This window comes from Pongo abelii, chromosome 20 (assembly GCF_028885655.2).
Source record: "Pongo abelii isolate AG06213 chromosome 20, NHGRI_mPonAbe1-v2.0_pri, whole genome shotgun sequence".
Lineage (NCBI taxonomy): Eukaryota > Metazoa > Chordata > Mammalia > Primates > Hominidae > Pongo > Pongo abelii.
In genome coordinates this window covers 56182384-56207943 of record NC_072005.2, presented here as the reverse complement: position 1 = coordinate 56207943, position 25560 = coordinate 56182384, and the positions used below count along the sequence as shown (strand labels likewise).

At 53.0% G+C, this 25560-nt stretch overlaps 2 protein-coding genes across 8 annotated transcripts in view; one reads left to right on the top strand and one right to left on the bottom strand.

Annotated features, from left to right (window-relative positions):
• Positions 1-14185, top strand: part of VRK3 (VRK serine/threonine kinase 3) — a 49973-nt gene extending 35788 nt beyond the window's left edge. For 5 of the 7 annotated variants that reach the window (XM_063720222.1, XM_054541046.2, XM_024236660.3 and 2 more), the window contains exons 11-15: positions 958-1090; positions 2241-2361; positions 9675-9733; positions 11411-11570; positions 13871-14185. In XM_063720222.1, coding sequence (XP_063576292.1) covers positions 958-1090; positions 2241-2361; positions 9675-9733; positions 11411-11559 — 462 coding nt within the window. In that variant the 3' untranslated portion in view covers positions 11560-11570; positions 13871-14185. Of the gene's footprint in view, positions 1-957; positions 1091-2240; positions 2362-9674; positions 9734-11410; positions 11584-13870 lie in introns of all 7 variants that reach the window. The other 2 variants (XM_063720223.1, XM_054541047.2) reach the window with 1 other exon arrangement.
• A 1106-nt stretch (positions 14186-15291) lies between these two features.
• Positions 15292-24198, bottom strand: LOC100449949 (sialic acid-binding Ig-like lectin 16). Its single transcript, XM_063719795.1, has 12 exons — positions 24079-24198; positions 20914-21061; positions 20460-20843; positions 20043-20327; positions 19679-19726; positions 19266-19526; positions 18885-18985; positions 18553-18730; positions 17960-18053; positions 17079-17159; positions 16136-16232; positions 15292-15585 (listed from the first exon to the last, which is right to left on the bottom strand). The coding sequence occupies exons 1-12, from the start codon at positions 24196-24198 to the stop codon at positions 15292-15294; spliced, it is 2091 nt and encodes a 696-aa protein (XP_063575865.1).
• Positions 24199-25560: the final 1362 nt, after the last annotated feature.

Sequence of the window (25560 nt, the reverse complement as noted above, 5' to 3'; positions counted from 1 at the left end):
CTATGCATATGATGGAATAAGATGCAGCCATTGAAAAGAAGACATGGACTGGGCACAGTGGCTCACACCTGTAATCCCAGCGCTTTGGGAGGCCAAGGCAGGAGGATCACTTGAGCCCAGGGGTTCAAGACCAGCCTGGGCAACAGGGCAAAACTCCATATTTACAAAAAATCAGCTGGGCATGGTGGTGCGTGCCTGTAGTCCCAGCTACTCAGGAGGCTGAGGTGGGAGGATCACTGGAGCCTAGGAGGCTGCAGTGAGCCGTGATCGCGCCACTGCACTCCAGCCTGGGTGACAGAGTGAAACCCCATCTCAAAATAAATAAGTAAATATTTTTGAAAGAAGATTTGGTTAACTTTATGTATCAGGCAGAAAGCATTTAACTTTTGTTTTAAACTCAGTTAAGCCTCATAAGAACCCTTTGAGGTGGGGACTATTATCATCATCATTTTGCAAATGGAGAAATCATAGCCGAGAGAACTGGTATAGCTTGCCCAAGGTTGTACTGCCACCAGTGGACTGAGCTGGCATTTGAACCCAGGCCATCTGGCCCCAGAGTTAATGCCCAGAACCATATTAAAGTGTAAAGTGCTGGTGCCCAACAGGAGGTCTGGTTTGAGGCTTCTGTGGAAAACAAGAGCCCCCTCCCCATCCACATATGTTTACCTGGTTATTTAAAAAAAATAAAAATAAAAAAAACAATTTGGAATGATGCATAAGAAACTGTTACTAGTGGTTATTTCTGGGTGGTGGGTTTTAGGGGCTGGGAGGAAATATGGATGGCTGGTTTGGGTTCTTTTTACTTCACATCATTTTTACTGTGGGCGTGGCTTAGTTTTGTAAGTGAAAAATGTCATCTTTGGTGGAATGTTTGTTTTCACTTGCACCCACGGTGGAAATCTCTGACTTACTGCGCTCCTAACCTCCCATCTGTATGGCTTTTCCCTGTGTCCACAGGTGACTTTGGCAGGCTATGGCTTCGCCTTCCGCTATTGCCCAAGTGGCAAACACGTGGCCTACGTGGAAGGCAGCAGGAGCCCTCACGAGGGGGACCTTGAGTTCATTAGCATGGACCTGCACAAGGGATGCGGTACGAGGCCAGGGATGGGTTTGGGACCATAGAGACATGCTTCTTATACAAGGGCAGCTCTAGGAGTTCACAGCCAGAGACAGCAGGTGGCCAGACAGGAGAGGCATTAAGGGCACCAGGACAGGGATTGGAACCACAGACAGCGTCGCGACTGCAAGGGAGATGGGTGGGGTAGCGGTTCAGCACTAAGGATAGTGGGAGGCTGGGCAATGGGGAGCCTGAGTTCCAGAGGTTGGGATTCAGGATCTGGTGTAGACTTGGAAGATGGTAATTGCCTAGGAGTCATCCAGGAGGGGCTGTTGAGGAGGTAGTTGGCCACCACGTCTGGAGTGTGGGAGGGAAATCTGGGCAGAGGCTCTGCAGTATCTCAGAAGTTATCAGCCAAAGCCCTGGGAGAGGATGGGATCATCCAGGGAAAGTGTACAGACTGGAAAGAGGGCCCAGGGCAGGTTTCTTGAGCCCCTCTTTCTCACATCCCTTTATATCATGGCTATCCACATGCCTGCCACATCCTCCCACCAGACTGAGCTCCCCCAGGGCAGGGATGGCACCCCTGCCCCCAGCATCGGGTGGTGGAAGGCCAGCACGGACAAGTAGTGCTTGTCAAGTGCTTACACAAAGCGTTGTCTAAATTAAGCGTTGTCTTATGGTCAGGAAGCATAAGAAAAATAAACCGTCAGAGCCTCCCCTGCCCTCCCCCACTGAGGCTGGGTTTAGTACCCATCCTTCTGGGCTCCCGTGTGTTCTGTGTCCTTTGTCACTCAGGTAGTCCCATGCTATAGCTGTCTCCCCACTAGGCTGTCACGGGCTGGGACCTGACAAGATCCTGGTCTGGGTTTTCAGAAGTGAGCTGGGCCTGGCACACGGGTGCTGAGCCTTGAATGAGTGCATGAATGAAAGAAAAGTGGATGAGGGTGACCTGGTAAAAGGGGCTGAGAGAATGGTTGAGTGAGAGTAAGTGAGAGAAGGAGTCAGCTTCTGCCTACTCATGAAAGTGAATGAGCGGAAGAGACAGCCCATATGGCTGGAAGGCTGACTGCATGAGTGTGTGATTGAGTCAGTGAGAGAGAGAAGGGAAGGAAGGGGGGTGGACCCACCAGTGAGTGGAGCATCCAGACTTGAGCTGCCACCTCTACCCCTCCCTCCCCAGGGCCCTCCCGCCGCAGCGACCTCCAGAGCCTGGGCTACTGCATGCTGAAGTGGCTCTACGGGTTTCTGCCATGGACAAATTGCCTTCCCAACACTGAGGACATCATGAAGCAAAAACAGAAGTGAGTCTGGGGGTCAGCAGAACCCCTGCAGGTGGTCAGAAGCCCAGAGCCCAACTGGGAGCAGGAGGGAAGGGGAAGTGGCATCCAGCAGAGCCCAAGTCCTCTGAGCCGCACAGACATGTGCTGCAATGTCCACACAGCAGGCGAGGCAGGGGTTCCGGAGCCACACTCCTTGGGCTCAGACTCTGGCACCACCACTGTGGGGTGTTAACGTCTGCGAGCCTCAGTGTCCTGCTCCATGAGTTGGTCTCCTACTAGCTCCCACCTTATGGGACTGCAAAGCGTTCAGGGAAGTCGGGTACACACAGCACTTAGCACAGGGCCTGGCTCATAGAAAATGCTCATTGTGGCCGGGCGCGGTGGCTCATGCCTGTAATCCCAGCACTTTGGGAGACAGAGGCAGGCAGATCATGAGGTCAGGAGATCAAGACCATCCTGGCTAACATGGTGAAACCCTGTCTCTACTAAAAATACAAAAAATTAGCCGGGCATGGTGGCAGGTGCCTGTAGTCCCAGCTACTCGGGAGGCTGAGGCAGGAGAATGGCATGAACCCGGGAGGCGGAGCTTGCAGTGAGCCGAGATTGTGCCACTGCACTCCAGCCTGGGCGACAGAGCGAGACTCCATCTCAAAAAAAAAAAAAAAGTTCATTGTGTGTGGGAAACTATAACTCATTCATCACAAACATGCAGGCAACCTGAGCAGGATAGGCCCAGGCCCTGCCTCAGCACTGGTAGCACCACCCATCCAGTGTCCACACTGCCAGATCAGTGCCTTCACCTCTGTGTATAAACCACCAGTCTTACCAGTGCTGGTTTAAACATTCGGCACCAAAGCCAGTGGACAGCGGAACATATGAGGAAGTTCTGGGGTGAGATTGAACACTAAAGGCATTGAGCAGCTGGACACAAAGGGGGAGCACTGGGGGTATGGGTTCAGCACTAGGGACAGCAGGCAGCTGGGCACAAAAGGGAGGCACTAAGGTGTGTGTTCAGCACCAAGGACAGCAGGCAGCGGGACACAAAAGGGAAATGCTAGGGATGTGGGTTCAGCACCAGGGACAGCGGAGCACAAACTGGAAGCGCCAGGAGTATGGATTCAGCACCAAGGACAGTGGGCAGCTGATCCTAGCGGGCATGCTAGGCATGCACTTCAGACATGAATATCAGTTGCCCAGGCCGGGCACAGTGGTTCACGCCTTAATCCCAGCACTTTGGGGGGCCAAAGCGGGTGGATCGCGAGGTCAGCAGTTCAAGACCAGCCTGGCCAACATAGTGAAACTCTGTCTCTAGTGAAAATAACAAAAATTAGCCAACGCAGTGGTGGGCACCTGTAATCCCAGCTGAGGCAGGAGAATTGCTTGAACCCGGGAGGTGGAGGTTGCAGTGAGCCGAGCTCACACTGCTGCATTCCAGCCTGGGTGACAAAGCAAGACTCTGTCTCAGACTTGTTGCCCAAGCCACCTGGGAGGCAGCTGGCCATCTATGTCTGAAGTGTAGGAGTGAAGTCTAAAGGGAGACTCAGACCCTGGGAATATCTCCGGAGCCATCAGCTGAAGCCCCAGGAGAGGATGAGATTATCTGAGAAAACATATAGAGTGGGAAGAGGGTGAACCCTCCAGTAAATGGCATTGAGTCCCTCATGCTTCCCTGTCCTTAGTGTGTCGTGAAGTCCTTCCCAGTCCTTCCCTCACATGAAGGCTTTCTCGTTCTATTTTACTCCCTTCGTGTCTCCCAACTTCCTTCTCTCAACCATAGACAGCTGCTCAAGCACACTTAACATGTGTTCTGCTGATATGTTCACTTAGATGTATTTGTACCCTCAAAATCACATGCTGGTCGTGGTGCTGTGTGTGATTTGCATAAGTGATGTTCCACTCTGCATCTCATCTGTCTCTGGCTCTCTTCAGCTTTAACCCTATCCCTACGTGTGGACTGAGTTCACTGCTTCTGACTCCTGCTTCTAAATCAGTTTTCTATGGACATGTCTGTGTCCTTAAACTATATATGGTGGTACTGTGTGTTAACTTGTATAAATGGTACTATGCTCTAAACCTCATGCTGTTTCTTGCCTTCTTTCTCTCAATGTTATGTTTTTAACTTTAACTACACACCTAGTTCACTACTTCTGAATACTCCTAAATGTGTTAGTTTAGATGCATCTGTGTCCTTAAAAACTCTATGACATTCTTGAGTGTGTGTTTAATTGGCATAAGTGGCACCATGCCCAGAATTTCATCCTCCTTCAGACGAGGGGATGTGTGTCGTCATTTTGACTTCCTTTTACTAACTGTTCAAAGCTAACATTTATTATACACTTATCTGTGCCAGGCACTGCCCCTGGTGCTTCCCCTGCATCCTCACAACTGCTCTGAGCTGCGTGCTCTCATGCTCTGTGGCACAGAGAGCTTAGGTAATCAGTGCAGGCCACACAGCTACTAAGCAGGGGCTCCTGGGCTCAAACCTGGGCCATTCAACTCCAGAGACAGCCCGTGTCACCTACGTGCTGCTTCCCAAGTGGAGGAGGCTTGTGAGGTGAACTGGTGGTGCCTGGACCCAGCCTACCTTCACTCAACAAATACTGAACCCTTGCCATGTGCTAGACTCTGTTCTAGGCCCTGGGGATACAGGAATGAGTAAGACAAAAGTCCCTGCCCTCAGGGAGCTCACATCCTATTGCGGGAGACAGGAGCTAAAGGGTGAAACACACGGTGTGTCAGAGGTCAGACTGATGAGGGTCATGAGGCCAGGTCCTGGGTGTCCACTGGTGGGACTGTTGGTGGGGGTGTGCAGCACACTTGTAGGTCTAATGTCAGGGGCAGGTCTCACAGCAGTGGTAACAGGTAAAATGCCCCCTGAAGGACCATGAAACTTTAAACTGGCAAGAAGGATGTCACAGTTTGATGCTAATTTGCCCCAACATCCCTGCAGAAAGAGGGAGAGACAGACAGGCCTTCAGCCCCCAGACTTCCGCAGGCAACCTCTGCATGGGAAGCCAGCCTCAGAACTCGCTAGACCACAAGTCCATTGCCCCATTTTCTTGGAGCTTATTTTTACACTTACTCTCTAGCTTTAACAGATGGTGCTGGGGTTTTCTGCTCACAGTAGTGAGACAGGTTTCTGTTGAAATGAAGGCAGGTGAAAACGATGAGTCAGAGAATGAGCGGCCCGCTGGAGCCCCTGTGTGAGTGAAGGTAGTGAAATGCTCCCTCACACACTCTGATGGGTGAGTTCAGGACAAGGCTGAGCTGCTCTCACAAGGAGACCCCAAAACACTGCAGCTTCCATGAGGGAGGGTTCATTTCTCTCCCTAACAGTCCCAACGCGGGAGATTGAGGGCAGTAGGGGGGCCTCAATTCCCTGTGACACACACACACATCCTTCTCTGGATACAACAGAGAGCACACATTGTTGTTGCCCAAGAAATAGAAGCAGATCTGGCACGGTGACTCACGCCTGTAATCCCAGCAGTTTGGAAGCTTAGGTGGGCAGATTGCTTGAGCCCAGGAGTTTGAGACCAGCCTGGGCAACATGATGAGACCCCATCTCTACAAAAAAAGTAGCCAGGTGTGGTGGCACGTGCCTGTACTCAGCTACTCAGGAGGCTGAGGTGGAAGGATCACTTGAGTCCAAGGAGGTGGAGGCTGCAGTGAGCTGTGATTGTGTCACTGCACTCCAGCCTGGGCAACAGAGTGAGACCCTGTCTCAAAAAAAAAAAAAAGGAAAGAAAAATCGTAGTGGAATGAAGAACAACTAAGGAGTGAATGCTGAGCCCGCCCAGGCTTCAGTGTGGATACAGAGGTCGGGCAGATGCAGCCCCAGTGTCGGGGGTTCCGGGGCTGGGAGGAGACACGGACAGGAAGCAGGAGCTGCAGGTGAGGGTGGAGGTAGCCCGGCGCTGTGGGAGCAGAGGGGAGGCACAGGACCCCGCCACCGGCTCCTGGAAACCCTCACCTGGGAGATGCCTGACCTGGTCTGTAGAGAACACAAGAGCCTTCCAGGTGGGCAAGGGGGAGGCAAGATTCCTAGGCAGACAGGACGGCACAGCTCTGAACCCTCTCCACTCATGCATTCAGTGCCAGGTTCCTGAGGCCAGTGGCTGTGCTGGCCACCCAGGTTAGAATCAGCCCACGGTGCCTCTGCACTCCGATCTTGTCAGGGAAACTGGTCCCCGAGGCTCCCCTGGGTTGAGTCTTCTCCCCACTTCACTTACTAACTCCTAAGAGCGGTCATATCGCCCTTTTCACATCCCCCCACCGAAAGAGACTTGATGAATGTGACTGGTTCACAGAGAGGGTCTGCACTTGCCAACATGGTGGAGGGTGAGTAAGACAGGTCATGGTAATCATCTCCTATCAATGATAGCAGCATGGATAACAGTAATTCCACAGCCCCAGCTCCAGACCACCACCATAGAGGACCAGGCGCACAAAAACGTTCTCTAGAGAGTAGCTGGCGATGTTGACACTGTCCCCCAGACGCGCCTCCTCACCCCCAGCCCATCGTCTGTTAGCCCAGACAATAACCAAGGGGACCACAAGGGGGCAATATTGCTACATGCTCATTTCCTGGCACCCTAAGGTGCCCTGCGCTAGGACGGTTTACTGGTATACATGGCCTTTTTCCATTCATTCAACAGATACTCATTTTTTGCACATTATAGTTCACGACAGACAGAATGAGTAAAAGAAGGAGAGGCCATTTAAGTCCCCGAGGCTTTCTGGCATTCAAGGCCGCTTGCTGGGCAAAGCACAAATGAGAGCCAGCTTTGGACCCACTGTTAGGGCTGCCCAGCTGGTCAGGGAGAGCCCATGGCAGGCGGTGGCAGTGGCGTTGCTGTGCAGCGTATAATGTCCTGTTGATGGCACAACCGGGCCTTCCTGCGCATGTATGTCGATGGCCGCCGTGGGACATCCACGGACCTACGCACAGGCCCAGGAGGGATGGAGTTCCTCTGCCTGGAGGGGTCTGGGGAAGACTTCCTAGGAGGCCAAGCCCTCGAGCTGTGTCTCAAAGGGAGAACAGCCACCTGCCAGAGCTCAGGGTGGGGAAGACCGCCCAGGCAGCAAGAGTGATATGTGCAGAGGCAGATGTGCGTGGATGTGTGGCCTGGTGGGACTATGAGTCCTTTGGTGTGGCTGGGGCATGCAATGGGAGGAAGGAGTAGGGAGACGGAGCCAGAGGGTGGCCAGTGTGTGCTGGGAAGTCACGGGAGGGAGGGTGGGCTGTGAGCAGGGAGGGTCAGGGACAGGTGTAAAGAGACCCTCTGGGGCCACATGGGGATACACAGGAGGCCAGGGAGGAGTTGAGGTCCAGGGAGAAAGGATGAGGGCTGAGCTGGGCCCAGATCCACGGGGCAGAGAGGGTTGAGAAGCAGGAGGGTGGGGCTGGGGGATGGCGAAGGCAGGGTCAGAGACCAGTGACTGGGCAGATGGTGGGAGGTGGCCCAATGGGCCAGGCAGAGAAGTGGAGGGGCTGGGCCTGGAGGATGGAGCAAAGGCAGTGGGCGAATCAGGATTTTTCCTGAACAGCCAAAGAGGGGTGCACGTGCATGCACGTGTGTGTGTTTTACATATATGTGTGTGTGTGTATGTACATATACAGTCAGTCCTGATTATTCAGAGTCCATATGTGTGAATTCTCTTACTAAAAGTAGTTGTAACCCCAAATCAATTCTTGCTGTCCTTTCATGGCCACTTACAGACACAGTGTGGAGAAAAATTTTAATCATCTGACACACATGTTCCCAGCCTAGGGTGGAGCCAGACAGCATTCTGCCTCCCTATTTCAGCCCCCACACTATATACACTGGTGTCCTTTTCACTGTTTAGTTAATGCTACATTTTTTCCTGTTTTTATGCTTTTTTGTCAGTGGTTATGCCATTTAAAATGCCCTCAGCCAGGAGTGGTGGCTCGCATCTGTAATCCCAGCACTTTGGGAGGCCGAGACAGGAGGATCAGACCAGCCTGGGCAACATCTCCATAAAAAATCAAACAGCCACCTAGCATAATGCTGAAGTGCTGTCTGATGTCCCGAAGCCTGAGATGGTTAATAATTCGTGTGTTTTATCAGCTTTGTTCAGGCATGAGCTACAGTGCTGTTGGCCATGAGTTTGTGGGGAATTCTTATCATTTCAGGTTGCCTTGGGATTCATTTGAATGTAAGTTGGACTTTGTCATGCCAGAAACAAGGCTCGGTCACTCTCAGCACAGTTTCCAGTTTTCCACCTCCTCCCAGTTCCTCCGTGTGGTTGACCCAGATACCTCCCTTACGCAGCCGCCTCCGGGGGAGCACCTCCCTCCCTATGGGTCAGCCACAGACAGCCTACTTGACGACCCCGCTGGCCCCCACATCCCACTGAACTGTGAGGATGCCACAGTGACCCCCTCTCAGGCAGAGCATGACCTCCTGGAAGTCGAGCCTGCTTGCTTTGAACCCACCAGTTAAAATCCCCTCAAAATGTTTGGATACTGGCCCATTGGCCCCTCACACAGCCACGAACTCCCTGACCAGTGTGCGTATGTGTGTGTGTCTGTGTGTGTGCATGGGGCAGGTGGGGAGGTCACCTTTGGGTGTGCCGTGTGCCGTGTGCCCCCAGGACCTGTAAGTAATAAAATCTTTATTTCCATCTTGGATCTTTCCTCATCATCGAAGGGATCCTCTCCGTCTTAAGGATCCCAGATTAGAAGAGTTCAACGCTAATGAATCAACAATGCTTATTACATAAGATGTCTTTCAACAGAAACATACATAAAACAAGGTGTATTGTTTTGTTTTGTTTTGTTTTGTTTTTTGTTTTTGAGACGGAGTCTCGCTCTGTCGCCCAGGCTGGAGTGCAGTGGCGCGATCTAGGCTCACTGCAAGCTCTGCCTCCCAGATTCACGCCATTCTCCTGCCTCAGCCTCCTGAGTAGTTGGGACCACAGACGCCCGTCACCACACCCGGCTAGTTTTTTGTATTTTTAGTAGGGACGGGGTTTCACCGTGTTAGCCAGGATGGTCTCGATCTCCTGACCTCGTGATCCACCCCCCTCGGCCTCCCAAAGTGCTGGGATTACAGGCGTGAGCCACTGTGCCCGGCCAAAACAAGGTGTATTGATCGGGGAAAATCATGTGGCCAGAGGCTTGCAGGAAGCCAGTGCTGTTTCCCTTGGAGCAGTGGTAGTGGATTGGTTGATTCAGTGTTCACAGCGACTTTAAGAACGTAACTTCCCTGGATGGCAGAGGGGACCGTGTATACATCTTAGGCATTCTGCTTTAAAAAGTTGCTCTCCTTTCCCTAAAAGACCTTTCACATGTGTTTCTGTCCCTTCAGGTTTGTTGATAAGCCGGGGCCCTTTGTGGTACCCTGCGGTCACTGGATCAGGCCCTCAGGTACGTCCTGAAGGGAGCAGGAACAGGTGGGGACCTGGGCGGGACCTGGTGGCTCAGATCCATCTTGGGGTGGCTTCTCCTTACACCTCTTCAGTTTTTTTAGTTTTCCAATTTGCTTTTGTAATATGTACCCATTGCAGAAAGACAAAATTGTCAAAAAATTCACAAGTGCCTCTGAAAAACAACAAAACAAAAACACACAACTCTTTTTTGAAGACAGGGTAATTTTTTTTTTTTTTTTTTGAGACAGAGTCTCGCTCTGTCGCCCACGCTGGAGTGCAGTGGCACGATCTCGGCTCACTGCAAGCTCCGCCTCCCGGGTTCACGCCATTCTCCTGCCTCAGCCTCCCGAGTAGCTGGGACTACAGGCGCCTGCCACCATGCCCAGCTAATTTTTTGTATTTTTAGTAGAGACGGAGTTTCACCGTGGTCTCGATCTCCTGACCTCGTGATCCACCCGCCTCGGCCTCCCAAAGTGCTGGGATTACAAGCGTGAGCCACCGCGCCTGGCCTTTTTTTTTTTTTTTTTTTTAAGACAGGGTCTAGCTCTGTCACCCAGGCTGGAGTGCGGTGGTATGATCTCAGCTCACTGCAATCTCTGCCTTCCAGGTTCAAGCGATTCTCGTGCCTCAGCCTCCCAAGTAGCTGGGATTACAGGCGTGCATCACCATACCTGGCTAGTTTTTTGTATTTTTAGTAGAGACGGGGTTTCACCATGTTGCCCAGGCTGGTCTCAAACCCCTGGCCTCAACTGGTCTACCCACCTCGGCCTCCCAAAGTGCTGGGATTACAGGCAAGAGCCACCATGCTCGGCCATTTTTATGAACAAAAAATAGGCTCACCCTACATACATCTCGTTCTACTTCTTGCTTTTTTCACTTAACCCTGGGGCCGTCCTTCATGCCCTTCCTTATAGATGCACCACAGCTTTTATTGACAGCTGCACAATGGTCATGGTTTGTCCGCACTGTAACTTGTAAAGCCAATCCTTGTTACTGGGCATTTGCACTGTCTTGTTTGGGTGTCGGGGGTGTTTGTTGTTCCTGTTGTCTTTGTGTCCCTCCTGAAGAGCTTTGATGCTTTTCTCCAAGCTGGAGGCAGAAATGGACAGACAGAAACGGATAGCTTGTCCCCTCTGGCTCTCTAAGGCTCATTTTTGAGTTACTTTAAATCCCTGGGTTCAGATCATGGCTCAGCTGCCCAAGTGACATTCCCCTCCAGTTCTACCTCTGTGAACCTTGGGCCTCGAGGATTTTAAGCTGGTCAACCAGAGGTTGGAGGTGGAGGTGAGGCAGGGCCCACCCTCTTTAAAGATACATGCTAAATATTTATATGCAGGTAGACTGCATTGCTAGCTGGGATTTGCTTTAAAACACTGCAGGCCAGGGGAGAGGTCTTGATGAAACGAGATTGGCTGTGAGGTGATCCTTGTTGAAACTGAGTGATGGGTACTTGGGTGTTCATGCCCTTCTACTGGTGCCTGTGTATGACATTTTCCAAAACTGAAAAACAATTGAAGTCCTCTGGCAATGCCAGGCAACAAGAAAATGGGCACTTTTGCTGAGACCTTCGTGCCCCTCAGTCCCCCACTCCTCCACCCTTGGGCGCAGACCCCCAGGATCGGGGTTGGGGGACACCTCTCAGGTTCTCCCTTACTGGGGGTTGTCTTGACCACAGAGACCCTGCAGAGGTACCTGAAGGTGGTGATGGCCCTCAAGTATGAGGAGAAGCCGCCGTACGCCATGCTGAGGAACAACCTAGAAGCTCTGCTGCAGGATCTGCGTGTGTCTCCATATGACCCCATTGGCCTCCCGATGGTGCCCTAGGTGGAATCCAGGTGGGAAGAGCTTGTGAGTCTTAAGCCCTCTCACCCCTTGCCCTCGCCCCAGCCCTGCCCCAGGCTCCAGGAGACGCTTCCCAGAGGCTGTTCCACGTTCATACCAGGGCCCAGCTTCCCAGGGAGACGCTGGGTTTTTCCACAGGGTCCTTGAACTTCCCAACCTCCAGGAATGGCAAGTAGCAGAAACCCGGCTCAACTTGGCTTTAAGAAAAGGGGGGTTGATTGGCTGTTGTAGCTAGAAAATTATAAGGTGGAGCTTCAGGCACAACGGGATTCAGGGCCTCAAAAATAGCATCAGGACGTTGTCTGTCTCTCACCATCTTCTGTCCCTTCTTGCATCCATGCCTCCCTGTGTCCTTCCACCCGGCCACCTATAGTCTCTACTTTCCTTTGGTCTGGCCTCCTTGGCACCTCCATACACAAAAGGTAGCTGCTGCATGCCTTCGGGTCTTGTTCATAGTGCGCACTACCCCTTCCTGTGGATGACGGACACTCCTCACAGCCAGCAGCTGGGCGTTTGCTTAGTTTCCCAGATTTTTATTTTACAAACAGTGCTGCCTGTGTGCACAGCCCGGCTGCTGGCACACGCTGTCTGTGGATGGAGGTATCAACTTGACAGTGCTGACAAGATGGCTTTACTTCCATCAGCACTTTGTGTAAATGTGCAGGAATTTTTGCAAGGTCGAAGACAGACTACACAGTAAATTTTGGCAAGGGTGCAGAGATGTATGCAGAAGAGGAGCTTCTCCAGGCTCCTTTTCTCTCCTCAGAGTAGTCATTTCTCTCATCGGGGTTGGCTGGAACCAAAGCTCAGTGCTTTGTCTAACTCGGCACCACCCTGGGGGCATTTGGCAGTGTCTGGAGACACTTGGTTGTCAGGATGCGGGACGGTGGAGGCCGGGATGCTGCCTGACATCCTGCAACATGCAACACGGTCCCCACCTCTACCCCCCCACCCCACAAAGAATCCCCTGGCCCCAATGGTCAGCAGCACCGCGATTGTGAGATCCTAGTCGCGGGGCATCTTGAACAGCATCTCCTTTTGGCGGCCTGTCTCCCTGTGCAGCGACGTTCTTCTTGGCGCTTGGATTACAAGTGCTTCTACATTCCCACAACCTTTCCTTACATCTGAGGCTGAAGCATGAGCTGACACGTGTGTGTCAAGCGATTCGCGGAGCACCTGCGCACAGAGTGGGCCAGTGGTGAGGGGTGGGGGCTCTTTTCTCTGGTGGAGTAGCAGGCTCTCTGCCTCAACCAGAGGTGCCGAGAGTAAAGTCATGACCTGTGCCAATCTCCCACTTTCCCCCACCTTTCCAGCTCAATACACAGCTCCTCCTCCATGCACCCAGTTATCCAGGCCAGAGAGCTCGGGGTCCTCCCCAACACCCTTGCTCCCTCAGCAGCCTCCTCCAAACCTTCGGTCCCGGGTGAGACTGACCACGGGGTCACTTGTCACAGTCTCCTGCTGGCAGCCAGTTCCTCCAGGGCAGGGTCACGTCTGACTCTGTCATCTCTGCTTTTCTGGCATGGCATGGGGCAGAGGCTTCATCCTGTTTATCAATGGAGCGAGCCCAGGCTTGCCGTCATCAGTGCCACCGTGTCTCACAGTGCCTTCCTCACCCAGGGCAAAGGACATTTAGAACCCGACACCTGACAGCCTCCCAGGGTCTCCACCGTCTCACACCCACGCACTCCCTGGAGGCCACTCGCTCAGCCCCTTGGTTGGGAACATAACGAGGAGATGGCATTTAAGGAGCCCGGTGATCTTCGAGCACCTTGGTCATCTTACCTCTGCTCCACAGCAGCTCCTTGCCTTGGCCCGAGGCCGAGCTCCCTTCCTCCCCCATGCACGATGCACCAGCCACACCCCCGCCCCTCCGATTCTAGACCAGGCCAAGCTGGACCCCACCCTGGAGCCTTTGCACTTGCCATCCTGAGTTCTGGAAAGCTCCCCTCATCCTGGTTTTATGTACCTGCTGCTTCTCAAGACCCGAGGCCTTCCCCATCCTCCATGAGGCATCCTCACTGCCTCCCTACCCACTTGCTCATCATGTCACCTGTTTTCCACACAGCCCTTGTTCCCATCTGGAGGGAAGCGTGTGTTTAGTGTAGTCTCCACCCCACTCCTCCTCATCCTAAGCCCAGCAGGGGCTCCTCATCCCATATGGTCATGATGACATCCCCAGTACCTAGAAGATGACATCCCCAGAACCTAGAAGGTGCCTGGCATGAAGTGAAGGCTTAGAGGGTGTTCCTTGAATGAATGAGACACTAACAGCATTTTTATTGTCTTCCAGAACTTTCCATTTGCAGTGTGCAACAGAAAAAAAAAATGAAGCAATGTGACTCAAGGCCTGCTGTTTAATCACAGATAAGCTTCTAGAATAAGCCCTGGAATGTGCATTCCTGCCACTGGTTTCAGGATACTCATCAGTCCTGATTAGCCTCCCGGAGGGCCCCAGTTTCCCTCCAGTGAATGTGAAGTACCCCATCTCGGTGGCCTGCCCTTCAGCCAGTGTCCTAGCAAAGCTGGATGGGGTTGGCCGGCCCGCAGGGGGGACACCTCCTACCCTTGACACCTCTGTGCTTTGGTAATAAATTGTTTTACCAGAGCTTGAGGAGTCAGTGTATCTGCAAAAGTTCTTTTGGGGCCTAGGTGCTGTGGCTCATGCCTGTAATCCCAGCACTTTGGGAGGCCAAGACAGGAGGATCACTTAAGCCCATGAGTTTGAGACCAGCCTGGGCAACAGGGTGAAACCCATCTCTACAAAAAATACAAAAATCAGCTAGGCGTGGTGGTGGACGCCTGTAGTCCCAGCTACTTGGGAGGCTAAAGCAGGAGGATTACTTGAGCCCAGCAGGTCGAGGCTGCAGTGAGCCATGATTGCACCACTGCACTCTAGCCTGGGCGACAGAGTAAGACCCTGTCTCAAGAAAAAAAAGGAAGAGAGAAGCTAAACCCGCCTCCCTGAATTTTGTCTTCAGTAACTCAGATCATGCATCATACTTTGGAGTGTGGAGAATCCGAGGCCAGGTAAGGAAGGAAGTGCTCTCAGATGCCCTGACTCTCCTGTACTGATAAACCCTGCTCAGGAGAAGCGGGTGGGATCAGGGAACCGCTTACCATCTCCTGGCTGAAAGTGGGTGTTTGCACCCCTTTCCAGAAGGGGACATCTGCTAACAACAGGAAACCCCCCCGAACCTGTCCTGCTTAGACCCCTTGTTGCACATGAGTCTGTGAACCCCGAAAATTTGAGACAGGTCCAGTTAATTTAGAAAGTTTACTTTGCCAAGGTTGAGGACACAGGCTGTGACACAGCCTCAGGAGGTGCTGATAACGTGGTCAGCATGGTTGGGGCACAGCTTAGTTTTATACATTTTAGGGAGACTTGAGACATGAGTCACTGTATGTAAGAAGTACTTTGGTTCCATTTGGGAAGGGGGACAACTTGAAGCAAAGGCAGGAAGACTCGAAGTGGGGAGGGGACTTCCAGGTCACAGATGGGTGAGAGATGAACAGATGCATTCTTTGGAGTTTCTGATTAGCCTTTCCAAACTGAGGCGATCAGACATGCATCTATCTCAGTGAGCAGAGGGGTGGCTTTGAATAGAATGGGAGGCAGGTTTGCCCTAAGCTGTTCCCAGCTTGACTTTTATTTATTTTCGTTTCACAAGTCTATAAAAGATTAGGGGGGTCAGTTGCCCTTCAGCACCCAAATCAGGTGAGCAGACGGATCAGCATCACAATATCAACACCGGGCTCCATCCTCTGCCCCTTGGGGCAGTGCCCAGTCCAGTGCCTCAGGGTCCTGGCAACCCCTGTGTCCTCCTCCCTCATCTCTTGAACCGGCACAGCCAGCCCAGGCTGACCCTGTTCAGACAATGGAAGGAGCCCAGGTCCAGGCCCAGGGAAAGCCTGGACAGTGGCCCCATGTCTCTGAGCCCAGTGTCTTCTGTCTCCAGAGCCCAGGTTTTGAACCTCCGTGGGTTTTGGCAGCTCATCCCCCGAGCTCTGAGAGGAGGGCGTTGTCATCAGGATTAGATGATGATCCCCCAGCACAGGAGACAGAATGGCTCAGGTGCTACCAGGACATGCAGCTGGTGGTGGCTGGAGCCCGTTCTCTGTCCACCACACCCACACCCTGCCCCTTGCCCCAAAATGGAACCCTGGCTTAGATTTAATCAGACATTGGTGGTGGTGGTGTTTTTTTGTTTTAGTTTTTGAGACAGTCTCGCTCTGTCGCCCAGGCTGGAGTGCATTGGTGCGATCTCGGCTCACTGCAACCTCCACCTCCTGGTTCAAGCGATTCTTCTGCCTCAGCCTCCCGAGTAGCTGGGATTACAGGCGCCCACCACCACGCCCAGCTAATTTTTGTATTTTTAGTAGAGACTGGGTTTCACCATATTGGTCAGGCTGGTCTCAAACTCCTGACCTTGTAATCCGCCTGCCTTGGCCTCCCAAAGTGCTGGAATTACAGGCATGAGCCACCACGCCTGACCTATTATGCCATATTTTTACTAAAACTCTATTTTTAACTATTCATTGCGTTATAATTGCCTACAGCTTTCACTACAGGAACATGCTGTGCAGGTGTATAGCCTAGGAGCAATGGGCTATACCGTATAGCCTCAGCGTGTGGTAGGCTGTACCGTTTACGACTGTGTAAGCACATTCAAGGATGCTCACACGACAGAATCACCTAACCATGCATTTCTCAGGACATATCCCCACACATGGGGATGTGAGGCATGGAAAGCAAGTTCTGCGTGAAAGATGCAGTAATGCACCTCAGCAGATGAGACGCGCAGAGCCCAGAGCAGTGCGGTTAACGCCGTGGCCGGCCGTTCAGGGAACTGGCTCATCTTGCATGTGGTGCCTGTGGTTCCTCCCTAATGCATGTTCCGTGGAAGGAGGAGGAAAGAAGTTGGATGTGACCACCGCAAACACCATATTAGGATGTGAGTGGAACGCAGACTACAGCTGCAAGGAATTTTATAAGTGAATCCTGCAAAAAGAAGACACAGCTGGCCGGGCATGGTGGCTCACGCATGTAACCCCACCACTTTGAGAGGCCAAGGCTGGCGGATCACCTGAAGTCGGGAGTTCAAGACCAGCCTGGCCGACATGGTGAAACCCTGTCTCTACCAAAAATACAAAAATTAGTCAGGCGTGGTGGTGGGCGCCTATAATCCCAGCTACTTAGGAGGCTGAGACATGAGAATCGTTTGAACCTGGGAGGCAGAGGTTGCAGTGAGCCAAGATCGTGCCACTGCACTCCAGCCTGGGTGACAAAGTGAGACTGTGTCTCAAAAAAAAAAAAAAAAAAAAAAAAGTGAACCTGAAGGAGGATCCGGACATGGTTTGGCAGGAGGGAAGGGTGTTTCAGGAGAAGAAACTACACATGCAAAGTGTCAGAGCCACAGAGTCCTTGGCCCGGAGGGTTTGGGGAGATGTTGGGTGTTGCAGGGAGAGGAGGGATCAGGAGAGTCCAGCAGGGGACAGACCATGCAAGGCCTGCAGAGGAAACACGGCCGCTCAGACTGTGGAGGAACTGGATGAGGAGGCGTCTGGAAGCAGTCTGGAGTCTGTTGGGAGAGATGGAGGCAAGAGGTGAGGAGGGTTCAGCGACCAGGGAAGAGGTGAGGCCCAGGCATGACCAGGGCCAGGATGGAGAAAAGGGCTCCAAGGTGACCTGTACTTAGGAGGAGGGACAAGCGCTAGTGATTTATGGGGTCTGGAGGAGGGAGGGAGGTCAAGGTGGACACCCACACCCGGGTTCTGACGTTAGAGATGGGGCTACAATGTCATCAGAGGGATGGGGCTCTCAACAGGAGAAGTGGGCTTGGAAAGGGAGGTGACAAGTCAGTTATGGCCAAGTTGAGGGGAGCAATCCTTGGGGCCATCGAGGGGGAGGTGTCCAGCGAGATGTTGGAGGGTAAGAGGCCCACGACACTCACCTGGAGATTAGTCAGTGACAGCGTCTGCCGCCTCCATGCCTGGTGCTGCCCTTGCTGCCTTCCTCCTGCAGGACCTCACTCTGGGTGAAGAGACCAGGGCCTGTGAGTGTGGCTGGATCGGGGTGAAGAGGGCAGCAGACTCACCTCCCTGTGCCCTGCTAAGGGGCTGGAGGGGACTGAGGCAGAGAGAGCAGGCCCAGCCCCCAGGACCTCCCTGATAACAGCAGGAACCTCCCCAGCCTGGACATTGGTCCCAAGTTGAGGACTGACAACACTGGCCCATGTGGAATCATCAAGATCAACTCAGCCTCTGCCTGGCCGCAGGCCTCTTAAACTGTCCAAGTACCCCCAGGATTGAGATTCTGGGATTCAGTGATGTATCCTCTACCCTCTCCGCCCCTCCCCTTGGTCCCTGGGGCAGGGCTCACCTGAGGAGGATGACACAGAGGCAGAGAAGCAGGATCTTCATAGCCACCTCCCCGACAGCTACCAGAACCACCCCTGTCATGGGCCCTGATTTGCCTGGAAAAGTGGGATGAGGCCCATTCACCTGCTAAACCAGTCCCGAGTCCTTCCTCTCTTGTTGCAACTTCAATCTGGGTTCTCCAGGCCCTTCCTACATCCATGGATGCAGGACCTGGTGAGCCCAGGCCTCCCCACCCTAGCCCTGACTGTCCAGAGGAAACGTCTCTGGGCCCCATGGATGTTCTGGGCCTCGAAGGTGAGCCTGAGGTTGGAGCCAAGCCCCACCTTGGAGGCTCAGGGAGCTGTTGGACCAGGGCCTGGCTGAGCTGGGGGTGACCTTGAAGTAGTTCTGGCTGCTGTTCCCCTCCGCAGCTCCCCACCAATCCACCAGCGCAGAGACACAGCCGGGCTGCTTTGGGAGGAGCAACTGCAGTGCAGACCCTCAGCCTCCCAGGTGCAGGAGGGGCCCAGCAGCTGTGGGGGGTCTGAGGGAAAGGAGGACAGGACTCAGCAGGGGCCCCTTCCTGGGACCTAGGTGTCCCATTTCCCCACTCACAGTGCACGGAGAGGCTGAGACAGACGTGCTGGGAGCCCAGCGGGTGCCGAGCCTGGCAGGTGAGCTCTCCTTCATGCTCCATTTGAATGCGTGGCAGCTCCAGGACCCCGGGGTCTGAGGGCTGAGAGGGGCCCACAATCCTCCCCCCCCGGTCCAGCTCAGCCTGGCTGGGGGGCTGCTGTGGGTGACACAGACCAGGCGCAGGCTTTGGCCCTCCAGGACCCGGAGGGATGTGCCGTTCCTAAGGTTTTCCAGGACTAGGGAAGGAAGAGGCAGAATTGATGTGCAGCTCAGGGCTCAGGGACCCTCCTGCGTGGGGACCCTCCAGACACCTGGGCCCCCAATTTGGCACCAAGAGGCCCTGGCTCCTCTGTCTCCGTTCTACCTGTCCTGTTTGCTTGGGAAACCATCACTCTCAGGTTCTCTGGAGGATCTGAAATGGAGACGGGACCGGCTCTAGACGGACCAGGGGCTTCCCTCTGGGTAAAGGGAAGCATCCTGGAGACTGAGGTGGGGGAAGTGGGTGGGATAGAAGGGCAGTGCAGAATCACCCACTGAGTCCCAGACACAAACTGCATGAAGGTCTACACAGGTAGGAATATCAGTCCCTGAGACCTGGGGCTTTAGGTCCCCTCAGCTCTGGGACCCTGAGCCCAGCCCCTGTATCCCTCTGCCCTCCCAATGGACTCCAGGCCCCTGCTGGGCACACTCACACTGCACAGAGAGGTCCAGGGCTCGCTGCTGGGAGCCAAGCCTGTTCGCTCTGCAGGTGTAGCGCCCTGAATCCCCGGCCTTTACCCCAGGCAGCTCCAGCCCCAGGGTTCTGGGGCCCCAGGGGTGGGACGAGGAGAGGACTCTGTCCTGCAGGACCCAGCTCAGTGTGGCAGGGGGCTGGCTGTCAGCAGCACAGAGGAGTCGCAGGAACTGGCCTTTCTGAAGTTCCAGATATATGATGTTTCCCTGGAGTTCCATGGCTGAAGACAGGGAGAGAGAGAGGGTGGGGGTGGAGAGAGAGAATGAGTGGGGGTGGGGGGGGCTGCAAAGAGGACCACATCCCCTCACCCCCCTGAAGCCTTTTCATCCCTAAAGAGGACTGGCCCAGCCCCAGCCCAAAGGCCCTCAGTACCTGACGTGTTGTCACGTGAAATGCTGATAATAAGGTCTTTGGGGGCGTCTGCAACAAGATTGTGAGTTGGCGTCAGGGAGGGGTAATTTGTTCCTCACACCTGGAAAAAACTCCCTCAGGGAAAAGAAAGTGGGAACATCCCAGGATGGACAAGTGACAACCAGCGCCGGGGCTCACACATGTGGACAGAGGATCAGAAGCCACTCCCATCCCCCTCCCAGGGCTGAGCCGGCATCCTGGGACCCCACAGCTTCCTCTCCCTGGATGCTCCTGAGCTGGGAGCCGCTCACTGCCCCGCTGGGCTCCTCCACCTCCCCACCCACCGGGTCTGTCTGCACGCCCCACCCTCCCAGGCCACACTCACAGGCCACGCGGAGTCGGACGGTCCTCTGTGCGCTCACACCCTTTCTGGAGAAGTCCACGTGGCAGGTGAGGTCGGTGTTGTGGTCCTGGAGGCTGGGTGTGAAGCTGAGCACTGAGAAGTGGGAGGTGCTTGGTCTGGTTCTTCTGGGGGAGAGGGCAGCCCCCGTCCAGGAGAAAGAAGGGGTTGGACATTTCTTGAAAGCCCAGTTAAACACACAGATGACCGTCACCGGCTGCCCGGACTCCAGGGTCTCGGGGATGTAGACATCAGGCTTCTGAGTCAGGGCTGGGACAGAGACCGGAGTGGGAGGGTTCTAGTGCTGCAGGGGTCCCTGAGAGCCCTCTCTGCTCAGCCCATAGCCTGTCCCCAGGGTCCCTCCCCAGTGTGAGAGGCAGGGGTTCCCACCCCATTCCATACCTGTTACTTTTAGAAAGAACCCATTGTTCGTGAAACTATGTCTCACACGGCTTCCTCTCTCCACCCGAAAGAAGTACCATGCCTCATCCTCCCTCTGCACATCTCTGATCACCAAGGAGCAGCTCCCCTTGCCGGGATCCCCAGTGAGCTGGAATCGGTCCCGGGTGCTCATTTCCACCTCTCGACTCTGGTTGTTTGTGGCCACAGGAGCACCCGTCTTTGGGTTGGTCCGTCCTTTGAACCAGTAGCCATAAGCAGCAGCAGACTCGTCCCAGCCATCCCGGGGGTAGGAGAGGTTGCAAGGCACGATGACACACAGGGCTTCCTGCACCGTCACCTGCCTCTGCACTTGAAGACTGTAACTGGGATCCTTGTTCAGGGACCCTGGGGAGATGCAGAGGCTCAGCGGCAGCCCCAGCCCCTGCCTGGGACCCCCAGCCACCGACCCACTCACCCGCCCCCAGCACAGGCAGCAGCAGGGGCAGCAGCAATATCTCTGGGCTCTGGGGCTGGGCCTGTCCTGGGACCATCTGGCTTCTGGGCCGGCCTGGCTGGGAAGGAAACTCCTCCAGCAGGAAGCCTGGCGGAGGGGCAGTGACCATCTGCAGAGGTGGAGCCTCGGGAACCGCAATGTCCTGAAAGCTCCCCTCCCAACTTCTCCTTTCACAGGGGAAGCAGCAGGGCAGAGGGCGTGAGGACCAGCCCCAAATCAGGAAGGAGCCACCCTGGCCAGCCTTGGAGGTGGGCAGTGCTAGGAGGGGACTGTCAGGGGACACAGGTGAGTCATGGCTGCAGGTGAGGTGATGGATGCAGATTCCCATTCATTCATTCATTCATTCATTCATTCATTCATTTATTCTCCAGGCAAAATCTACTCCATGCAGTGAGGGGAGGCAAAGAAGACATGACCAACCAATCCCTGCCCACAGGATCCTCACCTCCACTTATGTCAACTCAGGGTCCCCGGGCTCCCCAAAGGCACTGAGCTCCCCTGCCTGTCGTGGGGACGTCTGTGCAGCTTACACCAGGCTCCCAGCTCCACAGTGAGACGGGGGCGATTACATAAGACCCCAGTGAGCTCAGGGGGCCTCATGCTTGGGGTTTAGTGCTCTGAGGTTGCCCCCTGGACATTCTTAATAATTTATCTTTTGATCTGTGTTTTGTAAATGAGGTCTAATTGGTTCATGGAGCCCCCACTGGGGAACTTGGACCTTGCATCACAGGGTCACAGCTCCATCACCTCCCCACCCTGATGCCCAGAGTAGTTTGTGGCTCAGCCCAGCCCCAATTACCACCTGGGCATAGAGGGGGGTCTGGGTTGTGCAGACTCAAGGGCACGGGCCCCAGCACCTCCCAATTCCCCAAGGCTGAGGATTTGGACGTTAACTAGCAAATTTAAAACTCCATGAACAAAATGTGGTTTATTCATTTAATGGAGTATTATTCACCCCTAAAAAAGAATTACATTCTGACACCTGCCACAGCATAGATGGTCCTGAAAACATTATACTAAGTGAAAGAAACCAAACAATATTGCGTGATTCTGTTCATCTGATATGTCCAGAAGAGGCACATGTAGAGACAGGAAGTAGATTTGTCATTTTGGGGGCCTGGGGGGAGGGAAGAATGGGAAGTGACTGTTTAATGGGTACTTGGTTTCTTTTTTCAATGATGGAGAAGTTCTGCAACTAGATGGAGCTGATGGTTGCACAAGAATGTGAATGTACTTAGTGCCAATGAAATGTACACTTTTTCTTTTTTTTGAGTCTCACTTTGTCACCCAGGCTGAGTGCAGTAGCACGATCTCAGCTCACTGCAACCTCTGCCTCCCAGTTTCAAGCAGTTCTCATGCCTCAGCCTCCTGAGTAGCAGGGATTACAGGCATGCATCACCATGCCCAGCTAATTGTGCACTTTAAAATGATGAAAGTAGGCCAGACGCAGTGGCTCATGCCTGTAATCCCAGCACTTTGGGAGGCTGAGGCGGGTAGATCACCTGAGGTCAGGAGTTCGAGACCAGCCTAGCCAACATGGTGAAACCTGTCTCTACTAAAAATACAAAAAAAAAAAAAATTGCCGGGCATGGTGGCGTGTATCTGTAATCCCAGCTACTCGAGAGGCTGAGGCAGGAGAACCACTTTAACCTGGGAGGCGGAGGTTGCAGTGAGCTGAGATGGTGCCATTGCAATCTAGCCTGGATGACAAGAGCGAGACTCTATCTAAAAAAAAAAAAAAATTATTGAAATGAAGATGGAAATACAACCTACCAAAACCTGTGAGATACAGCAAAAGCTGTGCTGGGAGTGAAGTTTATAACAACAAATGCCTCTTTCAAAAAAAAAAATAGAAGAATTCAAATACACGACATAACAATGGACCCCTGGCCAGGCGTGGTGGCTCACGCCTGTAATCCTGGCACTTTGGGAGGCCGAGGTGGGTGGATCACCTGAGGTCAGGGGTTCAAGACCAGCCTGGCCAACATGATGAAACCCCATCTCTACTAAAAATACAAAAATTAGCTGGGTATGGTGGCGCACCTGTAATCCCAGCTACTCAGGAGGCTAAGGCAGGAGAATCGCTTGAACCCGGGAGGTGGAGGTTGCAGTGAGCTGAAAGTGTGCCACTGCACTCCAGCCTGGGCAACAAAGTGAAACTGCATCTCCGAAAAACAAAAAGGACCCCAAGGAATAAGGAACCAAAAAAGCAAGAATAAACTAAAATTAGTACAAGGAAGGAAATGGCCAGGCATGGTGGCTTGCAGCTGTCATCTCAGCATTTTGAGAGGCCAAGGTTGGAGAATCGCTTGAGACCAGGAGTTAGAGACTAGCCTGGGCAACATAGGGAAACCCCAACTCTACAAAAATAAAAATTACCAGGCACAGTGGCATGTGCCTGTGGTCCCAGTTACTTGGGAGACTGAGGCAAGAGGAGCACTTGAGCCAGGGAAGTCAAGTCTGCAGCAATCTGTGATCACACCACTGTACTCCACCCTGGGTGATAGACTGAAATCCTGTCAAAAACAAAAACAAAAGCAAAAGCAAACCTCAGCGCATGTCACTAAGAGCTCCCCCAGCCACCTCTGTCAAGGCAGGGGCCTCGGCTCACCATTGGGTACTGCATTTACCCAGTGCTTTAGCCGCAACTCTTTTCTTTTTTTTTTTTTTTTTTTTTTCTTTTTTCTGAAAGGGAGTCTCGCTCTGTCTCCCAGGCTGGAGTGCAGTGGCGTGATCTCGGCTCACTGCAAGCTCCGCCTCCCGGGTTCACGCCATTCTCCTGCCTCAGCCTCCCGAGTAGCTGGGATTACAGGCGCCCGCCGCCACGCCTGGCTAGTTTTTTTGTATTTTTAGTAGAGACGGGGTTTCACTGTGTTAGCCAGGATGGTCTTGATCTCCTGACCTCGTGATCCACCTGCCTCAGCCTCCCGAAGTGCTGCGATTACAGGCGTAAGCCACCGCACCGGCCAGCCACAACTGTTTTCTACCCAGGGACACGTCCCCACTAACCTGAAGCCTTAATGATTCAACCCAGTGAATAAAATACTGGGGAAAAAAATAAATTAATTTAAAAGTGCACACGACAGTGGAACGAGGTAAGCTTCAAAAGACCTCTGCCATTCCAACCCCACAGGAGATGGTGAACTTGATCACCGTCTTACTGAGCACATTGCCGCTGCAGCCAGCAACTGAGAAGCCAGCGCACAAAGACTCTCTACAACCAAGGAACTCATACAGAACCTTCATCCCTGAAAGCACCAAGACCTGAATTAAGCTCCAATAAACTATAAACATTAAAATCAGGCTGGATGTGGTGGCTCACGCCTGTAATCCCAGCACTTTGGAAGGTCGAGGTGGGCAGATTACTTAAGGTCAGGAGTCCGAGACGAGCCTGGCCAACATGGTAAAACCCCTTCTCTACTAAAAATACAAAAATTAGCCAGGCCTGGTGGCACACATCTGTAATCCCAGCTACCCGGGAAGCAGAGGTTGCAGTGAGCCGAGATCGTGCCACTGCACTCCAGCCTGGACGAAAGAGCAAGATGCAAGACTCTGTCTCAAAAAAAAAAAAAAAAAAAAAAATTAAAATCACATCCTTGGCCAGGCGCAGTGGCTCATGCCTGTAATCCCAGCACTTTGGGAGGCCAAGGCAGGTGGATCACTTGAGGTAAGGAGTTCCAGACCAGCCTGGCCAACATGGTGAAAACCCATCTGTATTAAAAATACAAAAAGTAGGCTGGGCGCAGTGGCTCACGCCTGTAATCCCAACACTTTGGGAGGCCAGGGCAGGAGGATCACAAGGTCAGGAGTTCAAGACCAGCCTGACCAGCATGGTGAAACCCCATCTCTACTGAAAATACAAAAAACAAGCCGGACATGGTGGCGTGCGCCTGTAGTCCCAGCTACTCGGGAGGCTGAGGCAGGAGAATTGCTTGAACCTGGCAGGTGGAGGTTGCAGTGAGCCGAGGTCATGCCACTGCATTCTAGCCTGGGCGACAGAGTGAGACTCCGTCTCAAAATTCAACTCAATGTGGATCAAAGACTTAAATCTAAGTCCTGAAACCAAAAAATTCTAGAAGATAACCTAGGAAAAACTCTTCAGGACACTGGTCTAGGCAGCGGTGTCTATACCATTGTCATGGAATATTAGCCATAAAAAAAATGAAATAATATCTTTTGCAGCAACTTGGACGGAGCTGGAGGCCATTTTTCTAAGTGAAATAACTCAGGAATGAAAAATCAAATGCCATTATGTTCTCACTTTTAAGTGGGAGCTAAGCTATGGATACATAAAGGCATACAGAGATCATGGACTATGATCTCACGGAGGCTGAGAGTAGAATAATAGTTATCAGAGCCCTAGAAGGGTGCATGGGTGGGTAGGTGGGGAATGAAGAGGTCTAACAAATATACGGTTATATAGAAGGAATAGTTCTTATGTTTAATAGCAGAGTAGGGTGACTATAGTTAACAGTAACATATCACAGTGGTGGCTTATGCCTGTAATCCCAACAATTTGGGAGGCTGAGACAGGCAGATCGCTTGAGCCTAGGAGTTTGAGACCAGCCTGAGCAACATGGTAAAACCCCATCTGTATCAAAAAAAAAA